The sequence below is a fragment of the Manis javanica genome, chromosome 11, assembly GCF_040802235.1.
Source record: "Manis javanica isolate MJ-LG chromosome 11, MJ_LKY, whole genome shotgun sequence".
NCBI lineage: Eukaryota > Metazoa > Chordata > Mammalia > Pholidota > Manidae > Manis > Manis javanica.
The window spans coordinates 108,804,110-108,822,985 of NC_133166.1; the positions used below are offsets into that span (position 1 = coordinate 108,804,110).

Below are 18,876 nucleotides of genomic sequence, written 5' to 3' on the forward strand. Positions count from 1 at the left end.
TCCATATCTTGGCTATTGTAAATAGTGCAGCGATAAACATAGGGGTGCATCTGTCTTTTTCAATCTGGAGTGCTGCATTCTTAGGGTAAATTCCTAGAAGTGGAATTCCTGGGTCAAATGGTATTTCTATTTTGAACATTTTGAGGAACATCCATACTGCTTTCCATAATGGTTGAACTAATTTACATTCCCACCAGCAGTGTAGGAGGGTTCCCCTTTCTCCACAACCTCACCAACATTTGTTGTTGTTTGTCTTTTTGATGATGGCAGTCCTTACTGGTGTGAGGTGATATCTCATTGTGGTTTTAATTTGCATTTCTCTGATGACAAGCGATGTGGAGCATCTTTTCATGTGTCTGTTGGCCATCTGAATTTCTTCTTTAGAGAACTGTCTATTCAGCTCCTCTGCCCATTTTTTAATTGAATTATTTGCTTTTTGTTTGTTGAGGTGTGTGAGCTCTTTATATATTTTGGATGTCAACCCTTTATCGGATCTGTCATTTTCGAATAAATTCTCCCATACTGTAGGATACTTTTTCATTCTATTGATCGTGTACTTTGCTGTACAGAAGCTTTTCAGCTTGATATAGTCCCATTTGTTCATTTTTGTGTTTGTTTCCCTTGCCTGGGGAGATATGTTCAAGAAGAGGTCACTCATGTTTATGTCTAAGAGATTTTTGCCTATGTTTTTTTCTAAGAGTTTTATGGTTTCATGACTTACATTCAAGTCTTTGATCCATTTCAAATTTACTTTTGTGTATGGGGTTAGACAATGGTCCAGTTTCATTCTCTTACATGTAACTGTCCAGTTTTGCCAGCACCATCTGTTGAAGAGACTGTCATTTCCCCAATGTATGTCTAATATTATCGAATTTAGTTGACCCTTTATCGAATATTAGTTGACCATATATGTTTGGGTTAATGTTTGGAGTCTCTATTCTGTTCCAATTGTCTGTGGCTCTGTTCTTGTGCCAGTACCAAATCGTCTTGATTACTGTGGCTTTGTAGTAGAGCTTAAGTTAGGGAGTGAGATCCCCCCCACTTTATTCTTCCTTCTCAGGATTGCTTTAGCTATTCGGGGTCTTTGGTGTTTCCATATGAATTTTTGAACTATTTGTTCCAGTTCATTGAATAAAGCTGTTGGTAATTTGATAGGGATTGCATCAAATCTGTATGTTGCTTTGGGCAGGATGGCCATTTTGATTATATTAATTCTTCCTAGCCAAGAGCATGGGATGAGTTTCCATTTGTTAGTGACCTCTTTAATTTCTCTCAAGAGTGTCTTATAGTTTTCAGGATATAGGTCTTTCACTTCATTGGTTAGGTTTATTCCTAGGTACTTTATTCTTTTGGGTGCTATTGTGAATGGAATGGTTTTCCTGATTTCTCTTTCTATTAGTTTATTGTTAGTGTATAGGAAAGCCACAGATTTCTGTGTGTTAATTTTGTATCCTGTAACTTTGCTGAATTCCTATATTAGCTCTAGTAGTTTTGGAGTGGAGTCTTTAGGGTTTTTTTATGTACAATATCATGTCATCTGCAAATAGTGACAGTTTAACTTCTTCTTTACCGATCTGGATTCCTTGTATTTCTTTGTTTTGTCTAGTTGCCGTGGCTAGGACCTCCAGTACTATGTTGAATAACAGTGGGGAGAGTGGGCATCCCTGTCTTGTTCCCGATCACAGAGGAAAAGCTTTCTTTCAGCTTTTCGCTGTTCAGTATGATGTTGGCTGTGGGTTTATCACATATGGCCTTTACTATGTTGAGGTACTTGTCCTCTATACCCATTTTGTTGAGAGTTTTTATCATGAATGGATGTTGAATTTTATCGAATGATTTTTCAGCATCTATGGAGATGATCATGTGGTTTTTGTCTTTCTTTTTGTTGATGTGGTGGATGATGTTGATGGGTTTTCGAATGTTGTACCATCCTTGCATCTCTGGGATGAATCCTGCTTGGTCATGGTGTACGATCCTTTTGATGTATTTTTGAATTTGGTTGGCTAATATTTTGTTGAGTATTTTTGCATCTACGTTCATCAGGGATATTGGTCTGTTGTTTTCTTTTTTGGTGGGGTCTTTGCCTGGTTTTGGTATTAGGGTGATGTTGGCTTCGTAGAATGAGTTTTGGAGTATTCCCTCCTCTTCTACTTTTTGGGAAACTTTAAGGAGAATGAGTATTATGTCTTCCCTGTATGTCTGATAAAATTCCGAGGTAAATCCATCTTGCCCGGGGGTTTGGTTCTTTGGTAGTTTTTTGATTACCACTTCAATTTCATTGCTGGTAATTGGTCTGTTTAGATTTTCTGTTTCTTTCTGGGTCAGTCTTGGAAGGTTGTATTTTTCTAGGAAGTTGTCCATTTCTCCTAGGTTGCCCAGCTTGTTAGCATATAGGTTTTCATAGTACTCTCTAATAATTCTTTGTATTTCTGTGGGGTCCGTCGTGATATTTCCTCTCTCGTTTCTGATACTATTGATTTGTGTTGACTCTCTTTTCCTCTTAAGAAGTCTGGCTAGAGGCTTATCTATTTTGTTTATTTTCTCAAAGAACCAGCTTTTGGTTTCATTGATTTTTGCTATTGTTTTATTCTTCTCAATTTTATTTATTTCTTCTCTGATCTTTATTATGTCCCTCCTTCTGCTGACCTTAGGCCTCATTTGTTCTTCTTTTTCCAATTTCGATAATTCTGCCATTAGACCATTCATTTGGGATTGTTCTTCCTTCTTTAAATATGCCTGGATTGCTATACACTTTCCTCTTAAGACTGCTTTTGCTGTATCCCACAGTAGTTGGGGCTTTGTGTTGTCATTTGTTTCCATATATTGCTGGATGTCCATTTTGATTTGGTCATTGATCCATTGATTATTTAGGAGCGTGTTGTTAAGCCTCCATGTGTTTGTGAGCCTTTTTGCTTTCTTTGTACAGTTTATTTCTAGTTTTATGCCTTTGTGGTCTGAAAAGTTGGTTGATAGGATTTCAATCTTTTGGAATTTACTGAGGTTCTTTTTGTGGCCTAGTATGTGGTCTATTCTGGAGAATGTTCCATGTGCACTTGAGAAGAATGTGTATCCTGTTGCTTTTGGATGTAGAGTTCTGTAGATGTCTATTAGGTCCATCTGTTCTAGTGTGTTGTTCAGTGCCTCTGTGTCCTTACTTATTTTCTGTCTGGTGGATCTGTCCTTTGGAGTGAGTGGTGTGTTGAAGTCTCCCAGAATGAATGCATTGCAGTCTATTTCCTCCTTTAGTTCTGTTAGTATTTGTTTCACATATGTTGGTCCTCCTGTGTTGGGTGCATGTATATATTTATAATGGTTATATCCTCTTGTTAGACTGAGCCCTTTATCATTATGTAATGTCCTTTATCTTTTCTTACTTTATTTATTTTGAAGTCTGTTTTGTCTGATACTAGTATTGCAACACCTGCTTTTTTCTCCCTGTTGTTTGCATGAAATATCTTTTTCCATCCCTTGACTTTAAGTCTGTGCATGTCTTTGGGTTTGAGGTGAGTGTCTTCTAAACAGCATATGGATGGATCTTGCTTTTTTGTCCATTCTGTTACTCTGTGTCTTTTGATTGGTGCATTCAGTCCATTTACATTTAGGGTGATTATTGAAAGGTATGTACTTATTGCTATTGCAGGCTTTAAGTTTGTGGTTAGCAAAGGTTCAGGGTTAGCTTCCTTACTATCTTACAGTCTAACTTAACTCGCTTATTGAGCTATTATAAACACGGTCTGATGATTCTTTATTTCTCCCCCTTCTTATTCCTCCTCCTCCATTCTTCATATGTTGGGTGTTTTGTTCTGTGCCCTTTTTAGGAGTGCTTCCATCTAGAGCAGTCCCTGTAAGATGCCCTGTAGAGGTGGTTTGTGGGAGGCAAATTCCCTCAACTTTTGCTTGTCTGGGAATTGTTTAATCCCTCCTTCATATTTAAATGATAATCGTGCTGGATACAGTAGTCTTGGTTCGAGGCCCTTCTGTTCCATTGCATTAAGTATATCATGCCATTCTCTTCTGGCCTGTAGGGTTTCTGTTGAGAAGTCTGATGATAGCCTGATGGGTTTTCCTTTGTAGGTAGCCTTTTTTTCTCTCTGGCTGCCATTAATACTTTTTCCTTGTCTTTGATCTTTGCATTTTAATTATTATGTGTCTTGGTGTTGCCCTCCTTCGATCCCTTGTCATGGGAGTTCTGTACCTCTGTGGTCTGAGAGGCCATTTCCTTCCCTAGTTTGGGGAAGTTTTCAGCAATTATTTCTTCAAAGACACTTTCTATCCCTTTTTCTCTCTCTTCTTCTTCTGGTACCCCTATAATGCGGATATTGTTCCATTTCGATTGGTCACTCAGCTCTCTTAGAATTCTTTCATTCCTGGAGATCCTTTTATCTCTCTCTGCATCAGCTTCTCTGTGTTCCTGTTCTCTGTTTTCTAGTCCATTAATGGTCTCTTGCATCTCATCCATTCTGTTTTGAAGTCCTTCCAGAGCTTGTTTTATTTCTGTATTCTCCTTAGTTCTTGCATATTTCTCTGCAAGTCCATCAGCATGGTTATGACTTTTGTTTTGAATTCCTTTTCAGGAAGACTGGTTAAATCTATCTCCCCAGGTTCCTTCTCAGGGGAAGATGTAGCAGATGCCAAAGCTGTCTGGGTTAGTCTTGTCTGGATCAAATTTTTTTGCCTTTTCATATTGATTGGTGCAGTTGAGTGCTGTTGGTGCATCTATCAGCTTTCCACTTGACTCCTGGCCTTTCTTTACTGGGACAACTGCGACCCCTAGTGGCTTGTGTTGGGCAATTGCATGTAGACTGGGTCTTTGTATCTTGTCCGGCCGGTATGGAGGAAGCTCCCTTGCTGTGGGCGTGGCCAGCCTCACGCTGCTGCTCTGCTATGGCGGGGCCCTGGAGGGGTAATAGACGGGGGGCTGTTTGGCTGTTTACCTCTGTGAGGGGTCTCAGAGCTGTTGCCCAGGGGGTTAGTGTGCCTGGATTTCCCTGGAATTTCCAGCTGCTGTACTGTGACCTGTGTTGTTTCCATCCAGCTATGGCATCCCTGTCCCTTTAAGACTCTCAAAAAGCACTCGCTTTTCTTTGTCACAGGGGCATCAGCTTCAGGACCCTCTCAGAGGTCTTGCTGCCCTGTTTCTCTAGTTTCCAGCCCTCCACGCATGCACTGTGTCTGCACTCTGGTGCAGATGGCTGGGGCTGGGGGTTCAGCAGTCCTGGGCTCCCTCCCCCTCCCTGCTGACTCCTCTCTTCCTGCCGGGAGCTGGGGTGTGGGGCCTCGGGTCTCACTGGGCCAGGGCTTGTATCTTACCCCTTTCACCAGGTGCTGGGCTCTCGCAGGTGTGGATGTAGTCTGGCTGTTGTCCTGTGTCTTCTGATCTCTTTTTTAGGATTAGTTGTATTTGTTGTATTTTCAAAAATATATATGTTTTTGGGAGGAGATTCCCACTGTCTTACGCCGCCATCTTGGCTTCCTCTGGGAGGGGCTTTTAAAGGGTGAATAGGAAGCGTTGTCTTAGCTGCTGGAAATAGGAGTTTGCTGCATGTAGAACTAGCAGCTAATTATTGTCTCATTTCTGGTTCCAAGGAGGCCAGGTGAAGTTAAAGGTCTGGTAACAGTTTCATTTTTAGCTTGGCTGATTTCACATATAACCTAATTTTTATTGCATGTCTTCCACCTGTTAAAAAATATGATCTACATGTCAAATATTTCTACTTTCTTAAGTTCATTCACTTCACTATAATATTATCTTTTATATATGCAAAAAATTCATATTTGTCTTTATCATCTTCATTAATATTAGGTTTTCTATTACTTTTAATTAAATCTTCATGTCAATATTAATGAACCAAACACACTAGAGATAATGAACTATACATTAGAGGATTTACTTTATTAAATAGAGGAGAAACTTCTTCATTGCATACAGTATTAATGTAATTAAGATGCCCTTCAGACTTTCTAAATGTAAAGAACTTTTAAAATTAACTGCAGTGTTGCCGCTTGCCACAGGACAGGCCAATATGAAGGTGTTGGGGTGAGGAAAGCAACTTTATTTGGAAATCCAGCAGACCAAGCAGATGGCAGACTCGTGTCCTAAAGAACCACCATAACTCAGGGTTTCTTTTATGCTAGGGAAAGGGGGGCAGGAGGGGGAGCAGCTTAGGGGGTGACTGCAGGCTGCAGGCGTCTAGGCCCCAGCGGGTCCAAGGAGTCATCGACACACGTCTGGTCACAATGTTCTTGTATATCTTTGACAGGACGATCATCATTTTCATACATAATTCCCTATCTCCTGGGGGAGGCAAGCTTTGGGTACAGCGTTATTTGCAGAAATCTCAAACTGTGATGATTCTTTTTGAAAAATTCCTTTTGATGATCAACAAGCCTGTGTGTGGGGCTGTAGGGCTGAGGAGAAGCTCTTTTCCTTTTGGCTTGATGAGTTTCCAGTCTTCTGGTGAACAAGGTTCCTGAGTGTCTCTGATTGAAGGGTAACCAACAGTTGGAGAGGTGCAGTTCTGTCCAGACAGTCCAGACTCCTCCAGTTGTACCTTTGGGGCAATATGCACAGGTGCATATATTAGAGCACAGAATTAGGCAAATGCCTTAGACTCCCAACAGGGTGCTCCTGTGACTAGCACTCTCCCCAACACTTGCCTTGGAACAGGTCCCTGGCAAACATAACCTGCAGGGTTTGGGCATACACAGTACACACAGGAGCCAACCTTGGGAATCCGGAGCCCTCCAGGCCTCTGGAGCATGGGCCTGTCCCCAACCACCTGCACAGACTTTTGGGCAGATGGGGTACATCCCCAAAATGTTTCCGAGGTGGGAGCTTTAAAGGGATGACAGTCCACATCTGGACTGGCTGCATCGTGGGGGTCCCGGTGTGTCCCTTCAACTGTCTATTGGAGGAGAACCTGCCCAGCATTAGTCATTACAAAGAACAATTTTATACTGGAATATGGCAAAGCACACATTTTAATGTCTGGCTTATGTGTGCTTTAATGTGACATGAATGGAAGGACTATAAAATGTTGTAATTCTCACTTTATATGATTACAGATTCTCTAACAATTCATTTCTTTCCTCGAATTCACACAGCTTAATATTATGTATTGTGTTGCTTCTTGAATATACAGATGTTTTATATAGAATTCCTAATAATTTCATGTAATATAACAATATATTAAAGAAGCAGGTCAAAATGTGATTCTGTCATAATACTTGTAAAAGATGGCACGTTTGATGACTCTGACAAGGCCAGTTGTCAGTTTGTTGATGGCATAAAGGGAGGAAACAAGGGAGGGGAGGAAACTAGCTTTATTTTAATTGTGCAAACTCTATGAAATGTTAAGCTTTTCACTTACCACCTACAGCTTTTACTTTACTCCAGTGGAGGATAAGTCTGTTTCTGACCCTGACTGAAATTCAACTGCTTTGATGATCTTCCCTATTGTGATGTGTGTGTTTTCCCACATGACCAGGCAGTTCTCCTACACCAGCTGGGCGCCCTACAGTTCAACTCGATTCTCACACGATCTACCTGGAGAAAGCATGAGACGCCACGGGTCAGGGGCTCGGTCCACAGGACTGCCACCACCCCCTTCAGGAGCCAATCTCAAGTCCAGTTTGTCATCTGTGTTTTTGACCACCTGGCTATAGACCAAAGGTTCCCACGACCTTCTCCTTGGGTTGGTTAATTTGCTAGAGCAGGGAACAGAACTCAAGGAAGCATTCTGTTTACTTCATACCAGTTAATTATGACAGGATATAACTCAGACGCAAGAGAGGACAGGGCAAGGTGGTGGGAGGGGCAGGAGCTCCCACACCCTCTGAGTATGCGCCTCTCTCAGCGCCCCCGAGTGCTCCCCACCCCAGGAGCTCTTGGAACCTCATCCTTTCGGGCTGTGGAGGCTCCATAACATGGCACGATAGCCGGACACTGGCAGCCGGCTCAGCCTCCGCCCCTCTGCACTCCCTGGAGGCCAACGAGGGAGGCTAAGAATTCCAATTTCCTAAGACATGGTTGATTCCTTGTGCAACCAGCACCTTCCTTGGCTACTTTCCAAAATTCACCCCATTAGCGTAAGTAAAGGTGCCTTTATCGCTCTCCTAGGAAATCCCAAGTCTTTAGGGGCTTGTGCAAGAAAAGATGACAATGGCAACGTCTGTCTTACTTATTTTAAGTTGCAATCTCACAACTGTGGAATAAAGAAAAGCTGAGTACTATTCCAGGGACCACCAAAAAGATTTCTAAGGCCTAAATACTGAAGTTTTCACTAAATCTGGGACTCTCAAAATCACCACCCATGAAAACTAAATACCACCATTAATTAAGTTGAACGCTAAACAATTGGCACCCACATTCCTGCTAAACAGCAAGGAAAACGTCTGCCTTTCCCTCAGTTCCCTTGGCGCCAGCACGTATGTCACCCCTGACTCTATCCTTTATGCGGCGTATCTTATGTAAGTGCCCTGTACGCCTTTGAAGTTCTCTTTCTTGTGTGTCTTTGAGGGTATAAAACCTTCGTAAGATGTGGGCCCCTTGGAACATTTCTTTTCCCACCTTCCCACGGCAATCAACATTTCTCTGCTTTTAAGACCTCAGTTTGGCTCAAATAAAACCATCTTTATTTCAAGGTGATTTTAATGGATTTTTTTTTTACTACAAAGGCATTAATACTGTTGTGAGTTAGCTGGGATTGTAGTATGCTGGCAGCATAGTAAGACCCCTGCTGGTTTTTATTTTTGTTTTTTTTTTTTTTTTGCTTGAAGAAATTTTCTTCGCAAGAATTTTGTTTTTTTATATTGTGTTTTCTTTTTTGATCAAATACCTGTGTGGAAATGTATTGAGTTATTATTTCATCTGTATCTGTTAAAATGTTCAATCTGTAACAAATTCATAAATAAAAAACATTCTTCTTTCAAGCTCAGTTTGTACTCTGCTGGTTCAGCAGGATTCGGCCATAAGATATGATGCTTTCACCAGGGGACAAATCAATACTTGAACCTACTGGAGGTTTCCAGTAACTCTCTGCCCAGTAACTCATGTCATTGAACAAGCAGGCATCGAAGTGGACTGTGGACACTGGCTCCTTGTTTATTGCTGTATGATGAGAGAAGGAAAATAATATTTGAATACAGAAGATTCTCTGAGATGTCTCCTTTATATGTATCTGTGTACCAATAAAGGATAATAAAAGCCATCAGCAGCCTACTTAATGTAAGACTGCTATGGACTCTGACAGTGTGGAATGAAGCTTTGGTTAATCCTGTCAGGCAAGGGACCTGAGCTAGTTTAGGTGCTGAAAGAGGAAGGAAAGATATAATGGGATGTAGAAAAAGAATTTACCGTATCAACCACAGCCTAACGATCATAAACTTAAATTAAGATGCTGTAGTATACTTTGTTTTGATTTGTATATATATATTTGTATTAACTATTGTTTTTGTTCCTCAGCTTTATGCTTTGTAACAGGGAATGATTTAGCTTTCCAGTTACACACCTCTCTGGAATTGTGACCAAATCAGGAAAGTTAATAATGTCACGAAGTATCAGCATCATGACTCTTGGACATTTTGACTCCCACTTACAGGAAGAGAACAAAGGCATTTCATCACAGGAAGGTAAACCCAATGCTGTGGAACCGTCCTCGCTGCCGTGCGTGGACTCTACTGATCATGTAGTTGATGTCATCAAACACCAAACCCAACCTTTTAACGTCGCTCTGCACTCTTACGAGTCAGAGCACATAAACTCCATTTCCTACTCTTCTTGTTTTGTTGACTTTCACTGAGTTTTGCCCATAGAAGTTGTAGTGGGAAATGAGAAACAAGGACGATCATTCTGGCTCTGCCTGTGCGATAGCTCCAGACAGCGGTCAGAGACAGATCCACTCAGGTGGACACTGGGTGACCCTGAGGGGATGCCGTGTACGGGATTTCTGCTGGTCTGTTTCCCTTCTTCACCAGGCCCAGAACTAATTGCAAAACTATGTCTCAGCAACAGAACAGGTATTAGCCTTAGGTGCCGCCTTGAAAGCCACAGACCCCACTTCTGGATGTCACACTGACTGTCTTTATGCCCGCCCGCTGGGGCATGCAAGGTCTTCCAGCTCCTTCACCTTTGCAACTAATCACCTACAATTAATTCTTGCTGGTGATATGGTAAGATTGGCTTCTGTTCCCCGACCGAATGTAACTAATGCTATAAGTGATGACAGAAAAGCCATTTTTATTGTGTACAAGGCTTCAAATGTAGGGAGAGCAGATGGACCTAAACAGACATAAGGTTTCCATAGTTCATTTGAAGTGGTAAAATGTTGATACCGAGAGAGAGTGATAAGCTATAAATGAGTATCTTAATGCCTGGAACAACCACTAACAAACCTATGCAAAGGGATATACTCAACAACAATGAAGACATCAAAATAAAATTATTTTAAATTGTTGAAGAAACCCATGAGAAAGGCAATAAAAGGAAATAGGATTGCAAAACACAAAATAATACAATAAAATGCCTGATGCATACCCTAACTCCACAGTGATTGATTGCAAATGGTCTACATGCTCCAGATACATCACATACAGTGTCTTATTTGCATTTTCCTCCATTTTCTGTATGATGATTTGTCTCAACAAAACAAGTAATTTCTGGGTTATGAGTGACGTGCAGGCCCCTCCAGCTATTGACAGTGGAGACCTCACCTCACCGCAGGTATCTGTATGTGCTCCGGGGTCACCAGCTGACTCATTACCAGCCCTTCTGTCAACTTCAGGGTCACATGCCTAACACAGTTCCACTGTGTATATGTATCACCTCTTCTTTATCCATTGATTTTTATAAAGACTTAGAAATGGATAACATAGGCAAAAATCTCTTGAATATGAACATGAGCAACTTCTTCCTGAATGCATCTCCTCTAGCAAGGGAAATAAAAGCAAAAATGAACAAATGGGACTGCTGAAAAACTTCTGTACAGCAAAGGACACCATCAGCAGAACAAAAAGGCATCCTGCAGGATAGGAGAATATATTTGTAAATGACATATCCGACAAGGGGTTAACATCCAAAATATATAAAGAACTCACACAGCTGAACACCCAAAAACCAAATAACGTGATTAAAAAATGGGCAGAGGAGATGAACAGACAGTTCTCCAAAGAAGAAATTCAGACGGCCAACAGACACATGAATAGATGTTTCATATCGCTAGTCATCAGAGAAATGCAAATTAAAACCACAATGAGATATCACCTCACACCAGTAAGGATGGCCACCATCCAAAAGACAAACAACAATAAATGTTGGCGAGGCTGTGGAGAAAGGGGAACCCTCCTACACTGCTGGTGGGAATGTAAATTAGTTCCACCATTGTGGAAGCAGTATGGAGGTTCCTCAAAAAAAGCTCTTTTCCATGGAATCCTTAAAATTCTTAAATTTGTGATTATGTTTTTCTTTATAATTTTTCATGTCTTTCCTTCCAGTTTTCTTTCTTTCCTTTTTAATTTTCATGGCTTTTTTCCTCTTGCCTTGGTGAATTTTTCCTTATGATTTTCATGTCTTTTTTTCCCCTGGCCTTGGTGAAATTGACATTACCTGAATGTATAATTTTATTATTATGAGATACTCCTATTCTCTGGTAATTCTCTTTTGAATTTCACTTTATCTGAAATCACCATGGCCTCGCCACCTTTCACATGCTCAGTTGCTCAGTTTATCAAGGTGTACATTTTTCAACCCTTTGCTTTCACCTGTTAGTGTCCTTATATTTAAGTTCTCTTTTTGGAAACAGCATATAATTGGGTTTTCTATTTCTAGCCAATCCTACTTTATCTTCTTTTGCACTGTCCTAGTAAATTTTAAGTTAATCTCAATATTTATTATTGGTGGGTTTATGTTTACCACTTCCAATTGCTTCTATTTCCCCATGTATTCTGTAGTATTCTTTAGAATTTTTTCCTGCATTCTGTTAATTAGTTTCATGCTTTTAGCATTTTATTTTATAAAATTTGTTAGGTATTATTATTATTTTTTTAGTAGTTCATCTAAGTCTTATAAAATGTAATTAATTTTCTACCACTTCATGTAAAATGTAAGAATCTTGCAATCATGTATTTTCTTTTGTATTTTTATTGTATTTTTTTCTTTCAGGTTTTGTTTTAAACTCTTCATTGTTCAACAAATTTAAGAATAGAAATGTGTTTATCATTTAAATTTCATCATTTCCTCAGCTCTTCATTCTTTTCTGGGATCCACATTTCCAGCTATTATCAATTTTCTTTCTATGGGGTGATTTCTTTTCACAGTGCTTTTGTCATAGATTATTTGCAACAAATTCTCTGAGCTTTGGTTAATCTGAAAATATATTTATTTCACTTTTGTATCTGAATATTTTTAATCTGTTTAGTGTTCTCATTTAGCAGGGTTTTTCTTTTATTTTAAGACTCTAAGAATGTCATTCTATAGTTGTTTGGCCTCACTGTTTTTGACAAGAAGTCTCCTGTCAGTTTTAGCCTTGTCTGTGTATTAGTGTTTCTACTGAGTATGTCTTCTTCCTCCAGTCTCTTTCTATATTACCTTATAATCTTTCTTTTTAATGTTAGTTTTCAACAGTTTTGTTTTTCTTTTCCTAGTTATGGTTTTCTTTGTATTTATTATCCTGATGTTTTCACAGCTTCTTGGTTTTGTGGCTTCATATCTGTAATAACATTTAAAAGATCGCTATTCGTGATTTTTAAAATTGGTCTTCTGCCCCAAACTTTCTCTCTTTTCTTATTTGACCATATGATACTGCCCCACAGGTTACTGAGTCTTCAATTTTTTAATTCTTTTCATTTAAGATTTACTTCAGGTAATTTCTGTTATCTGTCTTCAAGTGTATTTATTTCTTCTTTTACCTTGCTCATTGTTATTATTTTCTCCAGTTTTTATAGATAGTATATTTTAGTTCTAGGATTCACATTTGATAACATCAGTGGCTTCTATTTCCCATGTTATTTGCCTGAAAACAATTTTCTTATATTAAAGAATTATATCTTCAAAGATGACAAATATAACTGGCTACATGTTTGTAAGTATACATGTATAAAGAAAATAAATAAATGTGAATACAAGCGAGCAAAAGGACAGGTGAGGATGGGTTATATTCCATCAGACAAAACAATTGTGTGCATCTGAATATATCATACTCTAAAATGAAAAGTGCCTCAAAGTACAGTGTTTAAAGAATATTTAAAAGCCAAGAACATGCTGAAACTCTTGTACTCAGTGTGATCTAATGTGAGTTTTAAAAAATTAGTGCTTCCCTATATACAACAAAATGCAGATGGTGGGCTAGGGTCCAAATACACTGGTTGGTTTCACAGACCCTTAGGTAGTGATGTTGCATGAAAGGCAGTAAAGGACAAGAGAAAGTCATAGTGATATGGACTCAGAATTATTCACATGTAGTTCACCAGGTTCAGAAAGCACCTCACTGATCTCCTTGAAGTTTTTAATTTAAGAATTAGTGTTTTATATCACTTTCAGAGCCAGTCTATTATTGTCCCTAAAGAAACTTGTACAAGTATATATCAGGGAATGAATTCAAGAAATTATTGTGCAACTACTAATAGGAATTGAGGGATTTTGAAAAGTTCCTTGAACTTTGATATTTACTAAGTGACGTCATTTTGCTAGCTTCAGGATAGTGCATTTAAATTCAGGGGCATGCTTGAAAACTGCTAAAGAAGCAGATTAAAAGTCCCAGACAGCTCAGTAGGAATATTTATATCAACATGCCATTGGGAATAGCTAACACGCTGTTACTAATCAATGTTATTCTCATCTTGTGGGTTTCCTATGCTCATGGAGAAGGTAAGTTGAGAACATCTGAACACTCAGCTCCCCTTGTGTCATATCTTCTTTCATGTGTCTGTATTTTTAGTAAATTGGCTAGTCTGCGTTTGACATAGTAGAGAATAAATTCACAGGCAATTACTTCATACTCATCTAGGGGAAAATTTAAATAAATTATGTTTTCTGAATTCCACAGTGCAAGGATTTCAGTGCTAATTATGGAGATACATGAATATGCTCACATAACTTAAGGAAAAATGTTATAAGAAAAGATAGATTCTAACTTCAAAATATATGGGGGTTTCTTATTTTAATACAAGGAAAACTTTGGTAACAATGAATCTCTTCATAATCTTGCATTGGTTGATGGTTGTATGGATTTATATGTCAAAACTCTAAATCAGGAATGTCAAGTATGTGCAGCCTACTATAGTTCAATTCTACCTTAATAAAGCTGTTAAAAGTCATTAACACCATGGTCAATTTTATATTTCAACAAAATTAGCAGCAGGTAAAAAAGGAGGACCTATTTCAACAAAAAGAATAATTCTTAATTTCCAATGAAATGACCGTAATTTTTTTATTTTGGTATCATTAATATACAATCACATGAGCAACATTGTGATTACTAGATTCTCCCCATTATCAAGTCCCCACCACATACCCCATTACAGTCACTGTTCATCAGTGTAGTAAGACGCTGTAGAATCACTACTTGTCTTCTCTGTGCTGTACTGCCTTCCCCGTGTCCCCTGCTACATTATGTGTGCTAATTGTGATGCCCCTCATTCCCCTTCCCCCTCCCTTCCCACCCAGCTGTAATGCCTATCGTGCATAGGAGACATTGACATTATTTCTAATGAGACTAAGTTGTTGTGAATGTGGGTCATAGGGTACTACAAGTGCTACAATTGGTCAGAAAAGTTAAACTAGTCAAGTGGGATGAGTCCTGGGATGGAATTGTGATTCAAGTCAAACCGGAAATTGGATGGGGGAAGAAATGCTAGTTAGTTGAAATATATCTTGATCTTTTGAGAAATATGTTTTTCCATTTAACCTGTCTATATCCTTTATAGTCCAGAACACATGGAAGTTTTAAAATGTTCCATTTGTAAGAGGATATAAGGTGTTTTATTTCTGCTTAAATGCAATTTTTTTTCTCTTACCTTTTCATATTTACTTTTGATTTTACCTTTTTATTATCATTTCATTTGTTTACAGAACAAAGCCACCCTACAAAAGAACCTCTTAATCATGTGTTTTCTTTCAGGTATCCAAACCTGGAAGCCTTTGCTGTCAATGTCAGGCTTGTTTTTGACAACTGTGAAGCATTCAATCAAGATGATTCTGATACAGGCAGAGCTGGCCACAGTATGAGGAAGTATTTTGAGAAAAAGTGGACAGATACTCTCAAAGTGAGCCGAAGCTACAATAATCTCTTTTTTCCTTTTCAATAAGGACGAATAAGACCAGCAATGTCAACTGTATTTTACATAAATGTGCAAGGCACACGCATAATGACTTTTTTCTTAGTAAAAGTATCACACACAAAAGCAGTATCAGAAGAATGATACCATTTTTAAAGGCTTCACTCCTACAACAACCAAGGCCCTTGGTTATTGGTTTGTGTGATTTATCAGCTAATTGAGGTAGAACAGGAAAGCACACCCAAAGAATTTTCAAAGGTAAGGGTGTTACAGAGTAACAGCAAATAAAATATATCAAATCGCACTGAATATTCAACACCAGAGCTCTAACGTGGGAGATGGTTCTCCTTTCCCTCTCAATAAATATCTACTTTTCCTTTTTTTATTTTATAGTTTATTTTTTAGTGAATGTGTTTAATTTTATGAATCATTCATGATTAAACCACATTCAGAATCTTCGTTTTCTATGAAAAGGAGGAACTAGAAAATTGCTTTAAATCTTGAAAATACAAGGAATGTTTTAGGAGGAATGTCTCTGAGCAGGACGGACCCCTCGTGGCCAGGCCTTTCCTCAGGTGTCTGGCCCTCCTAGTGCTGAGTGGCCCTGGACCTGCCCTGGTGGTGGCCCCACAGTGGGTGGGCATGGATTTTCGGGGCAGGAGCGCACCGACCCAGGGCACCAGGAGCCAGGCTGGCTGTTTCCCGCCCCCTCCCAGTCTGCTCCCTGGGATGTCCGTGGGGCAACTAGCCCTGTCACTGTGCCCCCCATGCCTGCTGAGCCTCCCAGATGAGACAGGTCTTTGGGGTTGCCAGTGAGTTGAGGTCTCCACACCTCTCCCTCTCTGGAGCCTTGTCTCACTGTGGCTGCAGGAGTTCTGGGGTCGGCCGAGGTCAACCATACCTGCCCAACCGCCACCCGCTTCTCTGCCCCCTCCACTTAGGCCCATCAGCTCCCACCTTCACCCCACCCAGTCCCCTTTCCTTCCCCTCTCTCTGCCCTCCCCTCTCCCTTCCCTCCCTTCACCCTCCATTCCCCCTGTGCCCATGGGGGTCCTGTGCTCATGGGGAGGCCTGCCCACGGGCCTCTGTTCTCATGGGGGACCCACTGCTCATGGGGCCCTGTGCTCATGGGCCGTGTTTTCATGGGGGGCTCATGCACCTCAGCACCTTGTTTGAGGAGTGTGGCTTTGTCTTTTGGTCAGGCTTTAATCCCCCTGGTTGCCTGCCCTGGAGTTGGGGAGGCATGTGTCCCACTCCAGTCCCCATCTGCAGCCCCACATCCCTGCGTTGTCCCTCTGTCCCAGGTCTGAGGCCTTGATTTGGGAAGCAGCTGTGGGGCGGTGAACAGTGGGAAGGGCTCTGGGCCCTTGGTAAACCTCTGTGCAAGTTGGAGCCATTGCAGGCTCATCAGAGCCTGGTGGGGGCCCGCTGGTGTGCAGAGCCGGGGGTCACCCATGTCAAGCAGCTGGTTCATTTCGGGGTTTTTAGCATCTCTTCCAGGTCGGGCCCCCTCCAACTCAGCCAAGCCCCTCTCCTGCATTTGCCTTGATTTGGGGCTGGATCACACATGGCAGTGGGCTCCTGGCAAAGACACTCTCTGGGTACACCTTCCACGTGTCCTGCTCTCCCCACTCCAGGTGCTGGTGTTTAGCAAAATCCACAGCCCTTTCCTCTGAAAGCCTTAGAACTTCTGCCCCAGACAGTAAAGCTACGTTACAGTAAGGTGTTTCCACATTTACTAGGAAGAAAAAGTACAGTGTGAATTTGGCCATAAAGAAAGAGTATTTTTAATTGTGGTAAAAAGCATGAAACACAAAATGTACCCTCCCAGCAGTATTTAAGCACATTTTAGGACCATTGACTGTATCCCACTGTTGGGGAACAGATCTCCAGAGCGTTGTCATCTAGTAGAGCTGAACTCTGTCCCTATGGAACGGCTCCCCACTCCCCTCCCCAGACCCTGGAAACTGGCCCCTGCTTTTGTTCCTGTGATTTTGATGATGGCAGGTATCCCCTATGAATGGAATCATACAGGACTTGTCCCTCTGTGTCCAGCTTGTTACACTCAGCATTATGTCCTCATGTTGTGACATGTGACGGGATTTCTTTCTTTAAGGCTGAACAGTGTTCCACTGTGTGGTTGGACTGTGTTTCCTTTGCCCATTTGCCAGCAGACACTTGTGTTGCTTCCACCGCTTGGCCACCACTGTGATTAATGCTGCAGTGAACACGGCTGTGCAGATGTCTCTGAGATCCTGCTTCCAGTTCTTTTGGACATGTACCCAGAAGTCTCATTGCTCAGTGATGATGGTAATTGTATGTTCAGTGTTTTGAGGAATCGCCCTACTGTTTTCCACAACAGCTGCACCATTTTACATTCCTGCCAGCAGTGCACACGGCCTCCAGTTTCTCCACCTACACTTGTCTTTTGGTTTTTTATAGTGGTTATCCTACTGGGTGGAAGACAGCATCTCACTGTGGTTTTGGTTTGCTTTTCTGTCATGATGACAGGTGTTAGCACCTTTTCATACGTGTATTGGCAAACTGTGCTTCTCATTGGAGAAATGTCTCTCTGATCCTTTGTCCACATTACAGGTAGGCTGCCTGGGCTCCCCGTGTCTCCTGCGGGTCTCCTTCCCACTGAGCGGCTTGTTTCCACTGTGCAGAGCTTCTCAGTTCGCTGTGACCTCCTTTGTCTAGTGTTGCTGCTGTTACTTGTGCTTAAATGTCCTTTTGATCACCTGAGATAAAGGCAGGGGTCACTGCACCAAGTTCATCACATTCATCTCAAAGGAATCGACACCATTAGTTAGCTAAGAATGCCTTATCAAGCATGAACATACAATGTTTGCTGAGAATTTTTGTGGATGTTTATTTTGACATAATGATAGCCTTTTAGAAGGGCAACAATAGGTTACCAACAAATCTTAGGCATCGTCCATTCACAATCCCCAAGTCTCAGCATTTTATGTTATCTTTTTGCTGCGCCAGAGCACAGAGGAGGGCATGCTGTTTCCCTGGCTATGTTTTCATGTCTGCAGTAACACATTACATAAGCCAGATGGCTTCTAACAGCAGGGATTTATCTTTCAGTTTTGGAGACCACACGTCCAAACTCGAGGTGTGGGCAGGGCCACGCTCCCTCTGCCGGCTCCAGGGGAGGCTCCTTCTGGCTTCTAGCTCCTGGGGGGCTCCAGGTGGCCCTGTGGGTGTGGCCACATCCCTCTCGTCTCTGCCTCTGTGTCCACATGGCTTCTCTCTGGGTCTCTCCTCTTTTGACTCCTATAAGGGCACCAGTCACTAGATTACGGGCCACCCTCATCCAGGATGACCTCATCTCAGATTTTGCAGTTAATCCCATCTGCAAACACCCTTTTCCCAAATAAGGTCCCATTCACATGTTCTGGGGGAATATCTTTTTGGGGCCAGAAAATCATCCTTTATTTTAGGAGATGACCAGGGTCCTATATTGACTGGCACTGCCAGCAACTGTGTGGGACGGGGGTGGGGGCAGAAGGAGGACCTGGCAGCACCTTTGATGGGAGGGATCAAGGCTGGGCTCAGTCAGAAAGTGACTTTTTACCTTGAGGCTCATGAAAGCACTTA

General features: G+C 41.1%; 1 protein-coding gene across 2 annotated transcripts in view; it reads left to right on the top strand.

Annotated features, from left to right (window-relative positions):
* F13B (coagulation factor XIII B chain) overlaps nucleotides 1-15,651 on the top strand; it is a 43,659-nt gene extending 28,008 nt beyond the window's left edge. Inside the window, exon 13 of one of the 2 annotated variants that reach the window (XR_012123020.1) lies at nucleotides 9,464-13,862. Coding sequence is in view for 1 of the 2 variants with exons in the window: in XM_073217228.1 (XP_073073329.1) it covers nucleotides 15,114-15,300 (187 nt within the window). In the remaining variant the exon portion in view is untranslated. Of the gene's footprint in view, nucleotides 1-9,463; nucleotides 13,863-15,113 lie in introns of those variants that run through there. The other variant, XM_073217228.1, reaches the window with a different exon arrangement.
* Nucleotides 15,652-18,876: the final 3,225 nt, after the last annotated feature.